Source organism: Vombatus ursinus, unplaced genomic scaffold (assembly GCF_900497805.2).
Source record: "Vombatus ursinus unplaced genomic scaffold, bare-nosed wombat genome assembly UNPS02014778.1, whole genome shotgun sequence".
Lineage (NCBI taxonomy): Eukaryota > Metazoa > Chordata > Mammalia > Diprotodontia > Vombatidae > Vombatus > Vombatus ursinus.
In genome coordinates, this window is record NW_020954556.1 from 8,696,708 (window position 1) to 8,717,001 (window position 20,294).

The 20,294-nt window shown below is 37.1% G+C and overlaps 1 protein-coding gene across 1 annotated transcript in view; it reads right to left on the minus strand.

Annotated features, from left to right (window-relative positions):
• LOC114045526 (disintegrin and metalloproteinase domain-containing protein 18-like) overlaps nt 1–20,294 on the minus strand; it is a 123,037-nt gene that overhangs the window by 35,990 nt on the left and 66,753 nt on the right. The window contains exons 16-17 of the mRNA XM_027865590.1: nt 19,303–19,492; nt 7,484–7,567 (exon numbers count right to left, since the gene is read on the minus strand). Of these exons, the coding sequence (XP_027721391.1) occupies nt 7,484–7,567; nt 19,303–19,492 (274 nt within the window). The remainder of the gene's footprint in view (nt 1–7,483; nt 7,568–19,302; nt 19,493–20,294) is intronic.

Genomic DNA, 20,294 nt, shown 5'->3' on the forward strand with positions numbered 1-20,294 from the left:
TGTGTGTGTGTGTGTGTGTGTGAAACGGCCTTCTCCATGCAGGCTAGGGAGGAAGGAAGAAAGACAGTTTGGAACTTAAAATGTAACAATAAAATACATTTTTTAAAAATTCTGTTACCTCAAAGATTTCTAAAGGGAAAAATCAGCCAGCCAGAAAAACTGCTAAAAAGCTGCAGCCAAAAAGTTTATTATGCTGGGAAAGATTAATTAAATTTCATACTTGAAGTAGTTGTCCCAGTAAGCAGAACTAATTCCCACTTTAGGCTTTCAGCAAGAAATCAGATTTTTGACAAGAGAAAAAACCTACAAGATACTTCTTCTTTTTTTTTTTGTGAGGCAATCGAGGTTAAGTGACTTGCCCAAGGTCACACAGCTAGTACGTGTCAAGTGTTTGGTCTGAGGCCGGATTTGAACTCAGGTCCTCCTGACTTCAGGGCCAGTACTCTATCCACTGCACCACCTAGCTGCCCCCAAGATACTTCTTCTCTGTAATTTCAGCCCTGGTCATGTTGGAATTACAGAGATAAAGTCAAATAATCATAGAAAGGCAAACTTTTTTGGTTTGTAGAACTGCTAAAAACATCTTAGTAGATTTTAGAGGTTTGGAAATTAAGGAGAATTGGAGATTAATCACTAAAAAGTTTGAAGATTAATCACTTTAAGATCGAAGGGGAGAACTCCTGGGCCTTTGGGTAATTCCAGGAACTCACTCTTTCTGAAATAGTGCATTTTGGGATACCAATCTGTAGAATTTGTTTTAAAGAAAAATAAGAATTAAATTCTGTAAAAGTGTCAGGGATAAATAACACTTAGATCATTTTTTCCTAAAGACAGATAGAGCTACTGTTTTAGTGAATGAAGGCAGGCAGCTAGCAATCCCAGAGTGAAGGGGGAAAAATAAGTATGCAGTTTGCATTTTATAGTCACCTCTTGTTAATAACTCTTCTTTCACCACGAAAAGAGTAAAGGTTGTTTAAATCAAGGAACAATTTAAAAATTGGTAAAATTTAATAAAAGAATGGAAAGGGTGATCTAAATTGAAAAGGGAGGGGTACCCTGAATTCCTCCATCCCAACTTAACTGACCCCTAAACAAGATCAGGGCATCTCTGAGCCTCCACCTCAGCTCAGAGATTCCCCCCCTGACTCCTACCCCAGTCCAAAAACCCACTGTGACTCTCTCAGCTTGAAGACCCCCTGTGACTTTCCTCCCCCCCAACTCTGTTAATCCCTCTCATCTTAAATCAGTTTCCCAAATAAAGGTATTGGACAAAAAAAATGCTGGAAAAATGAAGGAAAACTTGAGTTACGTTCTGGTCTCAGGAATTTATTAGCTGTGTGAACTTAAGCAAGTGATCTTACCTGTTTGCCTCAGTTTCCTAATCTGTAAAGAGGAAAATAATAATGGTACCCCCCTACCAGGGTTGTTGTGAGGATCAAAATGATAAAATGATTGTGAAGTACTTAACACACTAACCAGCATATGGTAAGCACCATATAAATGTTGACTATTATTATTTCTTCAATTGAATGTAATTGCATATCTCATTTTAAATGTGATTAATATAAAACACCAAAGGTAATAAGATTAATAATTTTTAATGTAAGATACTTTGGAAATGCATTCAGAGGAACTGATACCATGTGACTGATAGTAAGTTTTCTTTAATGTTTTAAATACATGATATTGTGTTATTATTGTACTTCTAAATTCTCTTACATTGTGAAATTTGGTAAATCATAGAAATGCTATTATAAAAACAACTTCTTTTAATCTGGATGCTGTTAGGTTATGAATTGAGCTTTTAAAAGAATAATTAAAAACAGATATTTAAAAACAAATATTTAATGTGGCATATTTTGTTTTTAAAAAGATAATATTAAGTTTTCTATAATAAAGTTTACCTTTAAAAATGTTAAAAATGTTTTATGTTCCATAAAAAATTATGAAAATGTATAGGTGGTTCAAAGATGTAACTTTAACATACTAATACGAATCAACTATCAGGTATCTGCTGCATGTCTGAAACCTCAGAATACGGTTAGTTTTAATTTATAAGAGATAAAGGAAATATAACTATTAGGGAAACGTGGGAAAATTAATAGTATTCAAGCACTAAGCTGTGGTTAATGAAATTTTGCTATTTGAAGTAAAAATTCTTGGTACTATAATTTACTGTTGTTTTGAATTTTGATTATAAGATGATTGTCTTAATTGTCACGAATTCAATAATAGAAAATGGCAAGTGCTGTAGTCTAAGAACTACAGGTAGAAGTCTGTGCCTGAAAGTTGACGGGATAGCTTTGCAATGGCCTAAGGTAGGAGCCTCTTGACTCAGTCTCCCCATTGTGCTATTTCCTTTCTGAACAGGCAATTTCCCCACCTGATTTATCCTGAACCTTGCTTTTAATACCCTGTGACTACATGATAGGCTGGTCAGATATGACTCATGCCTAGAATCAAACAGAGGTAAAGGAGTTTTTCCTCTGTTTTGGATATGTGTGCCTGAGGGGATGAGTCTTGACGCTGTTATAACTGTCCCTCCTTTTCCTTTCATAGCAAATTTACATAATAAGGGCAGGTGAGCAGTAGAAGTTTTGTTAGTACAATGCTAAATCTATTAATTAACAGAATGATACCAGAACATCTCTGAGTTACTATAATAGGATTTAAGTATGAAAAATCTCACAATTTTGATCTGTATTTGTGGTCAAATTATAATACAGGGACAATATTTTCCTAAAGGGGGAAATCAAACAAATTAGACAAAAATGTAATGTAAAACTTTTCTAATTAAATGAAAAAGTAAAATTTGAGAAAGCAACAGGATTAGACTGTTTCCTCTAAGAATTATATGCATATGATTGTCTTCTAAATGTATCTAGCATGAAAATTCAGATTTTTAGTATGTTTTAGTAATAAGTTCTCAAAACTGGATTAATGTTTTTATAAAATTGCATTGATAATTGTAAAGAAAGTAAAATTACTTTCCAATTTTTAAAGTACCTGCTTGATAACTTTAAAAGGCAGAAGAGTTAATTTTATAAGTTAGACCTTCATGAATTTTTTAAGACTTTTATATAAGGTACAGTGTTTAGGTAAAGATGATATGAACAGCAAGTAGTACATAAAAACTGAAATTCTCTAAAGTCTCAGGTGAATTATGGGTTCCTAACCTGATGTTCTTCTTATAGCTCTACTGTTAATAGGATTAGCTCCTTAAGGCTTGAGCTGATTTTTTATCACATGAATTAGTTATTAGAAAATCAAATTTAAGAGACTGTACTAAGTTGCATTAAGTCTTGTTATCAGCAGATTTTAGCAGAATTATCTAGGAATCTCCACAAGTTGTCTGGAACCAGAGAAGCAGAGTACTCTTCAGAGCTGTCCTGAGAACAAGGTCTATTCCAGAATGTTCAAGAGAAGATATCCAAGCACCAGAGACATGAGACATGACACATCTGGGACTCAAAATGTGTTAATTAAGTGGACGGACATCGGGAGTGGGTTACTAGGATACAAGGAAACTTGATGTTAGTTAATATTGATGATTGTTATTATATTGCTTTGGCCTTTTGTTTAAGGATGTTTATGTTTAAGTTAGTTTGTTGTGAGTTTGATCTATAACCTGACATGTAATTCTGATTATGAATATATGAAAAACCTTACAGATTTGGCTTATAGATAAGTGATTCATGGGGGAGTGGACTTCTCGTAAATCCAAAGGGGGAAATGGAGGGAACTGAGGGGATTGAAGCAGCAGGTGCTGGTGGGAATTTAGTGGACCACACTCACTCCATCTTGGGACAGCTCTGGAGCTGGTTCCGTTCCCTTTCTGTTCTATTATAGGTCTAATAAAATGTTTGTCTTCTGAGAAAGGGGAATTCAATTAGGGGAATCATGTGAAAACTACTACATTGTTTGAACTAGCCCCGTATGGCTAGCAAGTTGGATTACATGTACTTGCTGCTTAGAGACCCTTAACTATGGACCTAGGTTAACTGATGACCAGAAACCCAGTCAGATCCAAAGACTGATGCAATAAATTTTCTCACAATCATACATCTCAAGCAACCCATATGGCTTATCTGAAAACTGGCCCCATAGGAGTTATCAATCAGTTATTGTTTCCATGTTCCTTCGATTATTTCCAGACACTTGGGGGAAGTAGGACACATCTTTTTCTGATTTCAGGGTATTGTGCCTGTTTGCTCTCCCCCTCCCAACATGGAAAGTCCCTAATCTTTCTTCCAATTAGAAATCAGATGGCCTAATGTTGTAGGCTGGTTAACTATTTCCTTTTAATTAATTGGTCTTATTTGATTGATTGTTTCTAATGTATAAAAATCTGTTTCCCCCTGTATTTGGGGTCCAGCCCTAAACCAAGGAGGTCTGGTCCCAATTTGGTGGGCAACTGGTATGCAGTGCTTAATAAATCAATATGTTCAGAAGCTTGAACCTTTGTTTCCTCAGTCATTTCATATTTCATCCACCACCTGGGTTGCATAATCAGGGATGGGGTAGGGGAGAGGCCCTACGGTGATGCAGGGTGTCCTCTGACATCTGCAGTAACTGACATGGTTCTAGGAGTGAGGCATAACCAAAAAAAGGGGGGGGGAACCCACAAGGGGAAAAAAACTACAAGGGAGAGTCTAGAATAGATATCTTGGAAGCTATGACTGTATGAGGAATATAGAGAAAAGAGAGGCATGGTAAATATAGAGGTTATGAATCAGAATGAGGGTCTAGCATAGACAGAAAGAGAGGATAGATAATTAAGACAGTGAGAGAAATCCATTTTGGAAAGGGGTGCACAAAAAATACAATTTAAAAAACTGATGAACAGGACTAGCAGCATCTATATGACTGAGAGGGAAAAAAAAGGAAGGGAAGAATTATATAACCAGATAAATCAGGAGAGAAAAAGGAATTAATAAGCAAAACTCCAAAAGGAAAGAGGAAACAAAGGAGAAGGGGTGTCAGGGATCAGGAAAGAGAGCCAGTGAGAACAGGGCTACCTTAAAAAGAATAAGATAAAGTAACTGAAGGAAAATAATACTTTGTCTACAGAAAAGGGAAAATCATAACAAAAAAAATTAGAGAGAGATGGAGGAAAATATCAATTTAATTATCATAATTTCAAATGTGAGTAGATTAAATAATAAAGCAAAAAGTGACAGACTAAATAAGAAAACAAAATCCTACAATCTGCAATTTACAAGAAACCTATTTTAAAAGCAAAGACTTACACAAAATAAAAGATGGAAAAAATTGATTATTTATCAATTTAATCTAAAAAAGCAAGTGTTACAATCAAGCTGACAAAGTAAAAACAAACATTCAATAAATAAAATGGGACCAACAAGGAAACTATATTATGCTGAAATAGACAACAAACCAATATCACCACTAAACTAATACTCTCCAAATGCCTTAGGATCCAAATTCATACAGGAAACATTATCTGAGCTGCACAAAGACAGAGACAATTAACTAATAGTGACAGGAGACTTCAAGATCCCTCTCTCTATTTTGGATAAGTCTAACGGAAATATAAACAAAAGGGAAAATATGTAACTGAACTGCTGGAGAAACTAGATTTAAAAGATTTATAATGTTTCTAAATGGGATAGCAAAAGAATACAAATACAAACACACATTTTTCTCTTTATCACATTGATCTTTTACAACTTTTATTTCATTTTAGTACATTGAATCATGTATTAGAGCATAGAGATATTGCAAGCAAATGAAAAAAAGGCAGAAATAGTTAATATGTCCTTTACAAACCATAATGCAAAAAATTAGTGGTTGGTTCAGGAAACATAAACAAAAAATATAGATCCGAATGGAGAATAAACAATGAAATACTAAATAATGAGTGAGTCAAATAATAAATCATAGAAACAATAATTATGTAAAAGTAAATGACAATGAAACAACATTTCAGAATTTCTGGGATGCAGCTAAAAGCAATCCTTAGGGAGAATATCATATTCTTAAAAACTTAAATTAACAAAATGGAAAAAAGAAAGGATTGATGAACTGAATATTCATTTTAAAAATTAGAAAGCCGACAAGAACAACTTACACAGCTGGAGAAATGATTCAGTGCTTCTGGCAAGGCCATGTCCATAGACTTAAAAACGACAATATTACCAAAGTTAATTTATAGTTTTAATGCTATGCTAATGAAACTACAAAAGGAGTATTTTACAGAACTTTATAAAATTATAATAAAATTCATGTTGATAAACAAAAGATCTAGAATATCAAGGGAAATAATGAAAAAAATGGAAGAATGAAGGCGGAATAGCACTTTCAGATCTCAAGCAATATTATAGAGCAGCAACTATATAAACTTGTTTGTAATTGGTTAACAAATATAGAAGTCGATAAATGGAATAGATGAGACAAGGAAAAATTTAAAATAACAGAACTTAATAATCCAGTGTTCAATAAACCAGAAAACACAAATTACTTATGAAAGAATTTCCTATTTGATATAAACTTCAGGGAAGACTTGAAAGTATTCTGGCAAAAACTGGGCTTATACCAACATCTTTAGACCATATTCCACAACAAATACAAAACAGATATGTGTCTTTAATATTAAAGACCATAGATCAAAAAAATTAGAAGAAAAGTAGATCATATACTTTTCACAGCTATGGATAGATGTACTCTTAATCAAACAAGAGATAAAGGCTATATTATATATTAGCTGATTCTGCTCCATTTACCCAAAATACCAATTAGGTTTAAAGTCATATTATCAAATGCCTCTAAATAGGATCACAATCAATAGGTATTATAAAAAATCCACATCTACTTTTAAATATAGTTGGCTAGTTTTGTGGGGTTTTTGGTATTGTTTCTTGCATACTCCTTCATACTGTTTCCATAGGGGAAATAAAGTGATTACCCAATTCACCCATAATGCTAATGCCATGAACTGAACCATTTGGAGTGAAAGAACCTCTTTCCCCTGCTGTCCCTCTTTCTACTTATCTCTAAAAAATGGATCTGGGCATGTTTGTTCTGTGTCTTTGTCCTCAGTTTCAGGGGTCACACAGTTATCTTTACCAAACCTGCCAAATCCAGGAGTTCAAGCCACAGCAAACTTGCGGGAGGCAGGATGGCAGACAAGAAGCTGCAGCCAGCAGGGAATCTCTGAGAAGCAAGGGTGCTTGAGATTCAAACCCAGCAGAGTTTTTGGACTTGAACTAGAACCATACTCTACAGGATTTGAGCTAAGCTTTGAACCTAATTCCCTTTCTTTCCCCAGAGACTGAAAGAATATTTGGAAGGTGGGAGGAAGGGGAAAATTATGCCTCTCACATATTGGGGGAATAGGTTTATATATTTGCAGTTAAATCTTGGAAGTAAATACTTCTTTGTAAAAGCTTAAAAAAAAAAAAAAAAACATGGTTGGCCAAAGCATGTTACTTTAAACAATAATTATTGTTACTCTGTTACTCACTCCTCTTCCATGACACTTTTCAGTGGCATTACAACTTCCTTCCATCAAAAAACGAGACTCTATGCAAGAAAAGTGTGAACACACCTAAAAATTTAAAAAAAAAATGGTAAAGATCTATACAGGCGTACCCAACATAACACTGATTCAAACCAGTATCATTTCATAATAACATCATTAGGACATAACCTAGCCCCCAATACAATCCACAACACCAGTGTAAAGTTAAAAACTCCCTGCCTAGGTGTCTCTGCCTCCTGTTCCCTCTACTCATGAATCAGACAGCTCCTATTCCCTGTTCTCCCACCTTGACTCATCAAGTCAATACCCCTAATTTCTTGAGCTCTTTTTTCTATAAGCTCTCATGGAACTCTGAATAAACATTCTGAATTGAACAATGAATGAATTATGGAAATAATTATAACATAATTATAATACAAGCAACATGACAGTCTGAAGTTGGCTAAAGAAATCAAGTATATATTAAAGTCTGAGGAAAAGTAGAGAACTGCAAGCAATTCAGCAAAATCTATGTATGAGTATAGCTGTACACTTTAAAGTTCAGCCACATAATGCTAGTTTTGTCTCATGATCCCTCCAAATGAAAATAAGCTATGGACAATTCCTGATTGTCATTAGCATATCTTGTATGGGAAATAGCTACATCCAAATAGTAGCAGATAGAAACATTGCTAGACAACAGATCACATTAAACAATATGGGGGTTCTGACTGTAAGCTCAATATAATGTGATAGTCAAAAAAGCTAATGTGTTTTTAGACTGCAGGAATGGAAGTAAAATATCCATAATGAAGGAGGTCAATATACTCTCCCCTATAATCCATATTTTGGACCACTGTGTTCTATTCTAAAGACTATATTTTAGGGCTGATATTAAAAAGCTGGAACAAGTCTGGAAGAGGATATAAAGAATGGTTAGAAAACTTAAAATTATGTCTTATGAAGACCAACTAAGGGATCTTTAGTAGAGAAAATTTAGGAGAGACTACAATGATCACAGCCTCAGATATTTGAAGATTATGTAGTATCAGGTATAGATTTATTCTACTTGGCTCCAGAAGACAGAACTAAGACCAAAGACCAAAGAGTTTCAGGGATGCATATTTCAACTCAATATAAGGAATGACTTCAAAATAATTAGTTTGTCCAAAAATTAGAATAAGTACCTTAGGATATCATGAATTTTCCAAACACAAGAGGTCTGGCAAATAGATTGAATAGCCACTTGTCAAAAACGTGGTGGTTCATGTTTTAGGCAAAAGCCCAACCTCAGAGGTGGACCCTAAGCTACTGATAAAATGTCAGTACTACTTAATGAAAACCAGGTACCCTTGGGATTGTAGGGGTGTTTCTAGCTTAGAATAACATCCCTCTTAATGGGACCCAGTCTCAATTGCAGCAGAATGAATGAAAATCATTCCTTAACTTTATTATGTGCCAGAAACTGGAAACATAAATACAAAAGCAAGACAGACCCTGCCTTCAAGCAGCATATATTTTAAAAGTGGGGGGGGGGACTTCTACATGGGAGTAGCGACCAGATAAGGGAGTTTTGGTCTGCGAACTGACCTTGGTCAACTTCTTTTATATTTCTTATTTACAAAATGAAGGAGATGGACTAGGTAGCCTCTGAAAGAACCCTTCTAACTCTAAATCTATGATCTATGAACTTGCACCACAAGGATGGTAAGTTGATCCAAAGAAGTCAATTGATATGTCTTTCTGGAAGCAATTTTAATATTTATTGTCTTGATTACTATGACTAGAGTAAGAAGTAGAAAAGGGATCTCCATGCAGTGTCAAAGTAGATGGCCAAATAGAGTGGAGATTCAAGGTTATGAAAATGCCAAAATAAGGCCAATGCAGGGGTATGGATTCTACTTCCATAGCTCTGAACACATCACTAACTCTTGGTATTCCCTTAGCAGTTCCTGAGTGATGAAAGACAGAAGGGACAGGCTGCTGATCAAACAGAGAAGCCCCAGGCAGGCTTGGACACAGCAGGACTCAAAGATAATGTGCTCTCAGTTTCACATAAGACAGATATTATGCAAAGTTAACCATTAGTGTACTCAAAGTAGCACCAGAAATAAGAAAAAGCTGAAGACATTCAATGTAAAGGTTTCCTAGTGGTCTACTCAAGCTTGAGTAGCTACATTTCATAGGCTACTGACCTAGACCAGCACTTCTTATGGGTCATGACCCACAGTTTAAGAAGCGCCAAAGAGTGGAAAAAGTTTACAGAGGTTTAAGTTTAAGAAGCTCTGGCCTAGACCAGAGGAAGGGCCCATTAATAGTTTTCATTAACACAAGTATAACTCATAGCTACACTAAGATTCATTCTTGCTGGTTGAAGGAAAGATCCATTATTTCCAGAGGCCTCTGAACGTATAATGACTTTGAACTTAAGAAACCTGGGCTATGAGGAAGTTTAAGACCAACTGCCAGAAACAGGTGTCTAACAAACCTCAAAAACTGTGAAACTACAAGGAAGGTCATTCTGTCCCTTACCATGGGATGCTATTTCCCTCTTATTGACTATTATGATTAAGGGGAAGGGGTCATGGAAGCTTATAGACAGAGGTTTATAGAGGGAAGGGAAGGGGAAAATAAAAAAATACATAAAAAATTATATATTACAAATCACATAAAGAAATTAATCTTAAAATTCATCCTTTTTAATTGCAATTATTTATGTGTCATAACTTTTTACTAGTAGGTAGCAAGGTGGCTCAGTGAATAGAGCATTGGACCTGGAGTTAGGAAGAACTGATTTCAAATCTAGCCTCAGACATTTACTAGTCTATGACCCTGGGCAAGTCACTTAGCTGCTGTTTGCCTCAGTTTCCTCCTTTGTAAAATGGAGATAATGATAGCATTTGCCTCCCAGGTTTAAAGGGAAAGTTGCTACGATGAAAATCCAGACACAACCTGGCATAAGCAAGGACACCCTGTAGCTGTTCAGGATGCTCCATGACATTCTCTGCATTTTGGAAGGGTGTGTGAGCTCCTCCTTAAACCTTACTATGAGGTTCTGCAGGGTCACATTCTCCTCCCTGTGGTTGTACCGATAGAACAGAATCTCATTCCTGTAGCCTAGTTGACAAAGATGTTACCCTAGATTTGGAATAAGAGGATGGTGGTTCTCATACTGGCTCTGTCACTTACTACCTATGACCTAAAGCAAGTGATTTCACCTTCTGGAACTTAGTTTCCTCACCTGTAAAATCAAGTAACTGGACTTCTGAAGTTCCTTCTAGCTCTTAAATCTATGATTCTAAGATTCTGCAATAACTGAAGGGGACCTGGAGCAAAATGAAAGTAGGTGTAGCTGTGCCATACTTGTGGGGGACGGATAGGGGAGCATGGAGAAAGGTGACAGAATTAGGTGGAAAGCTTGAATACAAACCCAAAGTATGAGATAATCTGAGTTCTAAATGCTGGAGAAGACCTATTTTGACTCCCGGGAGCCAAGATGGCAGAGTAAGCAGTAAGTCATTCTTATACTCCCTTGCTGACCTTGAAAAACCCAAAGAATATTGCCCCAGGAAAAATCCTGAAATAATGGAGCCAGCAGAAAGACAAGGTGCAGCAGTATTTTAAGTGGGGAGGCTAGGGGGATTAAACAGGAAAGGTCCCTCCTGCTGTAGCAGAAGGGGACCAGTACAGGATGGGAGGGGTCCCAGCAAGCCAGCAGCAAGCTCCACCTCAGCAAACCAATGGGAGATCCTGAGCACCAGGGTGATGGAGTAGGCAAATGCCAACACCAGGAACACATTATTGGTCTAGCTGAAAGCCATGATGAAAAAAAGAGCCTAGACAGCATCTTCCAAGAAATCATCAAGGAAAACTGCCCTGAGGTCCTAGAACCAGAGGGTAAAATAATCATTGAAAGAATCTGCTGATCACCTCCTGAAAGAGATCCTAAATTGAAAATGCCAAAGAATATCATAGCCAAATTCCAAATTATCAGGTCAAAGAGAAAATACTGCAAGCAGCCAAAAAGAAACAATTTAAATATTGTGGAACTACAGTCAGGATTACGCAGGACCTTGCAGCTTCTACATTAAAAGATCAGAAGGTGTGGAATACAACATTCCATAAATCAAAGGAGCTTGGATTACAACCAAGGATCAACTACCCAGCGAAACTGAGCAGGGGAGGAGATGGATATTCAATGAAATGGGGGACTTCCAGACTTTCCTGATGAAAAACTAGAGCTCAAAGGAAAATCTGATCTTCAAATACAAGACTCAAGAGAGGCATAAAAAGGTAAACAGGAAAGGGGAAAAAAAATATGTTATTCAATAAAAGCAAACTGTTGGAAGATGATACTTATCACTCTTATGTACTTTATCTTTATTATGATACTTAGAAGACAAAGACAAAGGGGGTTGTTTAAGTTGATTTTGATGTGATAATAAAAAACCTAATTAAGTGGTGAAAAGGGATTGTAATGGGAAAAGAGGAAAGGTAAATTACATCACATAACGAAGCACAAAGACATATTATAGCAGAGGAAAAGAAGGGAAGGATATGATCATTGTTTGAACTTTACTCTCATTGGGATTTGCCTCAAGTAGGGAATAACATACACAGGTATAGAAATCTAACTTGCCCTAAAGGCAGTACTGGAGGAGAAAGGGGAAAGAAAAGGAAGGGGGGATAGAAGAGAAGGAAGAAGTAGTAAGGCAAAAGGGAAAGAAAAGGGAAGGAGCTGACAGAAAAGAGGGAAGATTGAGAGAGGCAGTAGTCAAAAGCAAAAATCAGGGGCGGAACCAAGATGGCAGAGTGAAAGCAGTGACTTGCTTGAGTTATCTCCCAAACCCCTCCAATTAACAAATTCGAAAGCAGCAGAACCCACAAAAAGACAGAGTGAAACAAATTTCCAGCCCAAGACAACCTAGATGGTTGATTGGAAAGGTATATTGCGCCAGGCAGGGAGAGGAGGGCAGTTCAGCATGGGCACACAGGCCGCAGGGACCCTGGAGCAGACCTCAGAGGACTGAATCACAGGCAGCTGTGGTGGTTTCCAGACTTCTTAACCCATGAATGCCAAAGACAGCTTAGAAGGTCTGTGGGAAAAGTCTGTGACTGAGGTGAGAGAAGAAGCTAGGTCTCAGTCGCAAGTCCTGAGCACGAAGCGCGACTGCGTCCTGAGCTGCCGGCCCACAGACTGAGGGGGAATTGAGTGGCTGATCAGAGGGGGATTGCAAGGATCTCTTTGCCAGTGCTGAGGCAGGAATCTCTTCCTTTACTGGTGTTTGGATCTGGGTCACAGTTCTGAGAGGTGGTCCTGGGGCGAGGAGGAACACTGGCATGGTGGAGCTTGTGGTGGCAGTGGAGAGGAAACAACTCGCCCCTTATCATACCACCTTGGAAGAACTGAAAATTTTCAGGTCCCTAGAAGTATCTCTGAAAACAGCTGTACAAACCCCCGAAGCTTGGGACAGTACATTCTCCACATTGGAAGTAGACTCTTACCTTAACAAAAAGTTTAAAACTCAAGTAATTGGCTAGGATCATGAGTAAGCAGCACAAAAAGAATCAGACTATATTATCTTACTTTGGTGACAAAGAAGATTAAAACATACAACCAGAAGAAGACAACAAAGTCAAAGCTCCTACATCCAAAGCATCTAAGAAAAATATGAATCAGTCCCAGGCCTTGGAAGAGCTCAAAAGAGATTCTGAGAAGCAAATAAGAGAAGTAGAGGAAAAACTGGGAAGAGAAATAAGAGCGATGCAAGAAAATCATGAAAAACAAGTCAACAGCTTGCTAAAGGAGACCCCTAAAAATACTGAAGAAAATAACACCTTAAAAAATAGCCTGACCCAAATGACAAAAGAGTTCCAAAAAGCTAACGCGGAGAAGAATGCCCTAAAAAGCAAAACTGGCCAAATGGAAAAGGAAATCCAAAAGCTTACTGAAGAAAATACTTCCTTAAAAATTAGAATGGAGTAATTGGAAGCTAGTGACTATATTGAGAAATCAAGACATTGTAAAACTAATCCAAAAGAATGAAATATGAGAAAACAATGTGAAATATCTCACTGGAAAAACAACTGACCTGGAAAATAGATCCAGGAGAGAGAATTTAAAAATTATTGGACTATCTGAAAGCCATGATCAAAAAAAGAGCCTAGACATCATCTTTCAAGAAATTATCAAGGAAAACTGCCCTGATATTTTAGAACCAGAGGGCAAAACAGAAATGGAAAGAATCCACCAATCTCCTCCTGAAAGAGATCCCCAAAGGAAAACTCCTAGGAATATTGTAGCCAAATTCCAGAGTTTCCAAGTCAAGGAGAAAATATCACAAGCAGCGAGAAAGAAACAATTCAAGTATTGTGGAAACACAATCAGGATAACACAAGATTTAGCAGCTTCTACATTAAGGGACCGCAGGGCATGGAATATAATATTCAGGAGGACAAAGGAGATAGGATTACAACCAAGAATCACCTACCCAGCAAAACTGAGTATAATGCTTCAGGGGAAAAAAATGGTCATTCAGTGACATAGAGGACTTTCAAGCATTCTTGATGAAAAGACCAGAACTGAATAGAAAATTTGACTTTCAAATATAAGACTCAAGTGGACCATGAAGAGGTAAACAGGAAAGAGAAATCACAGGAGACTTATTAAGGTTGAACTGTTTACATTCCTGCATGGAAAGATGCTATTTGTAACTCATGAGACCTTTGTCAGTATTAGGGTAGTTGGAGGGAAAATTATGTGTATGTATATAGATAGATAGACAGACAGACAGACAGACAGACAGACAGATAGATAGATAGATAGATAGACAGATAGACAGATAGATATAGGGCACAGAGTGAGTTGAAGATGAAGTGGTCATATCTGGAGAATAAAATTAAGGGATGAGAGAGGATTATATTAGGAGAAGAAGAAAGGGAGAGGTAGAATGGGGTAAACCATCTCACAAAAAAAAAACAGAAATCTTACAGTGGAGGGGAAACGGGGGAAGGTGAGAGGGAATGAGTGAATCTTATTCTCATAGGATTTGACTTAAGGAGGGAATAACATACACACTCAATTGGGTATGGAAATCTGTCTTACCCTACAGGGAAATGGGGGGGAAGCAGACAAGAGAGCAAGGGAATGATAGACAGAGGGCAGATTGGGAAAGGGGGTAATCAGAAGCAAACACTTCTGAGGAAGGACAGGGTCAAAAGAAAGAATAGAATAAATGGGGGGGTGGGATAGGATTAAGGGAAACAGAGTTAGTTTTTCACAACATGTCTACTATGGAGTGTTTTGCATGACTGCACATGTATAACTTCTATTGAGTTGCTTGCCTTTTCAATGAGGATGGATGGGGAGGGAGGAAGGGAGAAAATTTGGAACCCAAAGTTTTGAAAACACATGTTTAAAAAAAATGTTTTCACATGCAACTGGGAAATAAGAAATACAGGAAATAGGGTACAAAAATCTATCCTGCCCTACATGAAAATAGAAGGTGAAGGGGTTAAGAGAAGGGCGGAGAGATAGAAGGGAACGCAGACTTGGGGAAGGGGTATTCAGAATGCATGCCATCTTGGGGTGGGGGAGGGGAGAGATAGGGTAAAAATTTGGAACTCAAAATCTTGTGGAAGTAAATGTTGAAAACTAAAAACAAATAAATTTATTAATAAAAAAAAGCATAACTCTATTGAGGAGGAAAGGGAGAAAGGAGAAAAAAATCATAAACGGGGTTTGGGGAAGGATTAAGATGGAGAGAAAAGACACAGATAGTAACCATAACCATGAACAGGATGGCTCCCATAAAACTGAAGCGGATAGCAAAATGGATTAAAAACCATAATCCTGAGCTCTCAGCCCACAGACGGAAGGGGGATCAAGTGGCTGATCAGAGGGGGATTACAGGGATCTCCTTGATGGTGCTGTGGTAGGATTCTCTTCCTTTGCCCATGCCTGGATCTGAGTTACAGTCCTGGATGGCAGTCCTGGGGCAAACAGGAGTGCTGGCATGATGGATCTTGTAGAGGCAGCAGAGAGGGAATTGTCCTCACAGTTCCAAGGAAGAAAAGAGTGCTGGTGGTCACTCATAGACCACAGCACAGGCCAGGAAAGGAGTAAACACTTCACCCCTTGTCATACCACCTTAGAAGAACTGAAAATTTACAGGTCCCTAGAAGTATCTCTGAAAACAGCTACATAAAACTCCTTGAAGCTTGGGACAGTACATTCTCCACATTGGAAGACCCCTACCTTAACAGAGTTTAAGAGTCAAGTAATTGGCTGGGAACATGAGCAAACAGCGCAAAAAAAGTCAGACCACAGAATCTTCCTTTGGTGACAAAGAAGATCAAAACCTACAAACAGAAGAAGACAACAAAGTCAAAGCTCCTACATCCAAAGCCTCCAAGAAAAATATGAATCAGTCCCAGGCCATGGAAGAGCTCAAAAAGTAGTCTGAGAAGCAAGTAAGAAAAGTAGAGGAAAAACTGGGAAGAAAAATGAGAGTGATGCAAGAAAATCATGAAAAACAAGTCAACAGCTTGCTAAAGGAGACTCAAAAAAATACTGAAGAAAATAACACCTTAAAAAATAGCCTAACCCAAATGGCAAAAGATGTCCAAAAAGCCAATAAGGAGAAGAATGCCTTAAGAAGCAAAATTGGCCAAATGGAAAAGGAAGTCCAAAAGCTCCATGATCAAAAAAAAAGACCCCAGACATCATTTTTCAAGAAATTATCAAGGAAAACTGCCCTCATATTCTAGAACCAGAGGATAAAACAGAAATTGAAAGAATTCACCAATCACCTCCTGAAAGAGATCCCCAAATGAAAACTCCTAGGAATATTATAGCCAAATGCCAGAGTTCCCAAGTCAAGGAGAAAATATTGCAAGCAGCCAAAAAGAAACAATTCAAGTATTGTGGAAACACAATCAGGATAACATGAGATTTAGCAGCTTCTAAATTAAGGGACTGCGGGGCTTGGAATATGATATTCCAGAGGTCAAAGGAACTAGGATTACAACCAAGAATCACCTACCTAGCAAAACTGAGTATAATCCATCAGGGGAAAAAATGGACATTCAGCGAAATAGAGGACTTTCAAGCATTCTTGATGACAAGACCAGAGCTGAATAGAGAATTTGACTTTCAAATACAAGACTCAAGAAAAGCATGAGAAGGTAAACACAAAAGAGAAATCATAAGGGACTTATTAAAGTTGAACTGTTTACATTTCTACATGGAAAGATGATATTTGTAACTCATGAGACCTTTCTCAGTATTAGGGTAGTAGGAGGGAATATATGTAGATGGAGGGCACAGGGTAAATTGAATATGAAGGGATGATATCTAAAATATAAAATTAAGGGATAAGAAAGGATTTACAGGGAGAAGGAGAAAGGGAGAGGTAGAATGGGGTAAATTATTTCACATAAAAGAGAAAATAAAAAGGTTTTACTGTGGAGGGGAAGTGAGGGAAGGTGAGAGGGAATGAATGAATCTTACTCTCATTGGATTTGGCTTAAGGAGGGAATAAAATACACACTGAATTGGGACTGGAAATCTGTCTTACCCTACAGGAAAATAGGTGGGAAGGGGAAAGAGAGGGGGCAAAGATATAAAGGAGGGCAGATTAGGGGAGGGGGTAATCAGAAGCAAACACTTTTGAGGAGGGACAGGGTCAAAGGAGAGAATAGAATAGATGGGGGGGTGGGATAGGATGAAGGGAAATATAGTTAGTTTTTCACAATATGGCTATTAGGGAAGTGTTTGGCATGACTACACATGTATAACCTGTAACGAGTTGCTTGCCTTCTCAATGAAGGTGGGTGGGCAGGGAGGAAGGGAGAGAATTTGGAACCCAAAGTTTTAAAAACAAATGTTAAAAAATGTTTTTACATGTAACTGGGAAATAAGATATATAGACAATGGAGTATAGAAATCTATCTTGCCCAGATAGAGAAGAGAAGGGGGGAGGGGGTGATATAAAGCAAAAATAGATCTAATTAAAAGAGGTAAGGAAGGAAACCACATCCTGCTAAAAGGCAACATAGTCAATGAAGTAATATCATTATTAAACATATATGCACCAAGTAGCAGAGCATCCAAATTCTCAGAGCAAAAGTTAAGAGAGTTACCAGAAGAAATAGACAGCAAAACTATACTAGTGGGGGACCTCAACCTCCCCCGCTCTGAACTAGATAACTCTAACCACAAAATAAACAAGAAAGAAGTTAAGGAGGTGAATACAATTACAGAAAAGTTAGATATAGTAGACCTCTGGAGAAAACTGAATGGGGATAGAATGGAATATAGCTTTTTCTCAGCAGTACATGGCACTTACACAAAAATTGACCCTGTATTAGGGCATAAAAACCTCACAATCCAAGGCAGAAAGTCAGAAATATTAAATGCATCCTTTTCATATCATGAGGCAAAAAAAAAATTACATGTAATAAACGGCAATGGAAAGGTAGACTAAAAATTAACTGGAAACTAAAAAATCTAATCCTGAAGAATGAGTGAGTCAAACAACAAATTATAGAAATACATAATAACTTCATGTAAGAGAATGACAACAATGAAACAAGATGCCAAAACTTATGGGATGCAGCAAAAGCAGTTCTTAGGGCAAGCATTATATCTCTAAATGCTTACATGAATGAAATAGAGAAAGAAGACATCAATGAATTGGGCGTGCAACTAAAAAAGCTAGGAAAAAGAACAAATTAAAAATCCCCAATTAAATACCAAATCAGAAATACTGAAAACCAAAGGAGATATTAATAAAATTGAAATTAAGAAAACTATTAAACTAATAAATAAAACTAAGAGCTGGTTTTATGAAAAAACAAACAAACAAACAAACAATAAAATAGATACACCTTTGGTTAATCTGATTAAAAAAAAGAAAGAAGAAAATCAAATTACCAATATCAAAAATGAAAAGGGTGAATTCACCAGCAGTGAAGAGGAAATTGAAACAATAATTAGGAACTATTTTGCCCAACTATATGCCAATAAATTTGACATTCTTAGTGAAATGGATGAATATTTACCAAAATATAAACTACATGGATTAAGAGAAGACAAAATAAAATACTTAAATAACCCCATTTCAGAAAAAGAAATTGAACAAGCCATCAATGAACTCCCTAGGAAAAATCTCCAGGGCCAGATGGATTTACCAGTGAATTCTATGAAACATTTAAAGAACAATTAATTCCAATACTGTACAGACTACTTGGGAAAATAGGTGAAGGAGTCCTACCAAATTCTTTTTATGATACCAATATGCTACTGATATCTAAATTGGGAAGAATCAAAACAGAGAAAGAAAAGTATAGACCAATTTCCCTAATGAATATAGATGCAAACATTTTAAATAAAATACTAGCTAAATGCTGGAGAAGCTTATATGTGAGGGAAAGTGTTGAAGAATGGCTGAGAAAGTCAGTAAGAGTGAAGTTAAGTATAACCTGAAAATGATGAATCAAAATTTTGGTTCCAAGTGGGACAGCGATTGATTTACACGTAAGGTCACATAGAACGGAATTAATATGGGGATCAGACAAGAGTGCATTTAGTACTGACAGATTTGCTTTATTCAGAGATCTGCTACTGAGGATTCCCTTTTACATATGCACTGCCCCTACTTTCTCATGGTTCTTAAAGGTTTACATGGCTAGAAGGGTACAAACATTGAAATATCTTAAGACCTAAAAAGACAACTACTATACTTCCTAATTAGAAATAACATGATACTAGAATGATAAATAATTGATAAACTGATTAATGTTTATGAATATTTAGTTACCATGTTAGGACCACACGGAGTCCCGTCATTCACAAATGTAAAATCTCGTTGCCCTGGTCGCATTGGAATACTGTGTGCAATGGATACACATACATCCTCATAAACACGTGAATAAATGACAGATATGCCTCTTTTGTAGAACAATGATCTCTTTGGCCACGTGCAAACTAATTTTCCACACAAGAGATCGCTACAAATACAAGGCAGAGAAAACAGTTAAACATTTCAATAGTTGTACATTCCAGCACTTAGCACAATGTCCGGCACAGAGTAAGTACTAAATAAATGCTTCTTGACTTGATGGCATTTGGTACTTACTGACACATATGCAGCACCAAAGGAGAACTGCCTTTGACAGCAGAAAATGTTTGATTTAGAACATTATACCAAATGAAATAAAAAGCATGATCATACTAAGTATAACATATTAAAACATTAGATTCATCCGCCCACATATAGTTAACATTATATGACAATGGTCTTCATTATTCAATAAAACTAAACTTTCTTCAAAGATCACAAAATCAGAGATGGAATGGACTTCAAGGGTCAGCTCGCCCAACTCCCGAATCACAGACCTAAAGCTGGAAGGGACTTTCGGAGCCATGTTGTCCAATGGGTTCACAAAAAAGAGCCGATGAAGTCGTCATCCAGCCTCTGCTGAAGAGCTGAAAGGAGGAGGAGCCTACCACTCCCCAAAAAAGTCTATTCCACTTTGGGGTAGCAATAATTGTGATAAAATTTTTTCTAATGGCATGCCTAAAGATGCCTCTTTGTGAATTCCAGCCCTTGTTCCTGATTCGTCCCTCTGGGATCCAATACAACAATTCTAATCCCTCTTCTATATGACAGATCCTCAAATATCTGAGGACAATTCTCAGGTCCTCTTAGTCTTCTTCCAATTCAACATTCTTAGTTCCTTTAGCTAATCCTCTTATAACCTCATATAACTATTTATCAATAAAGACACCAAGGCCCAGAGAGGAATGTCC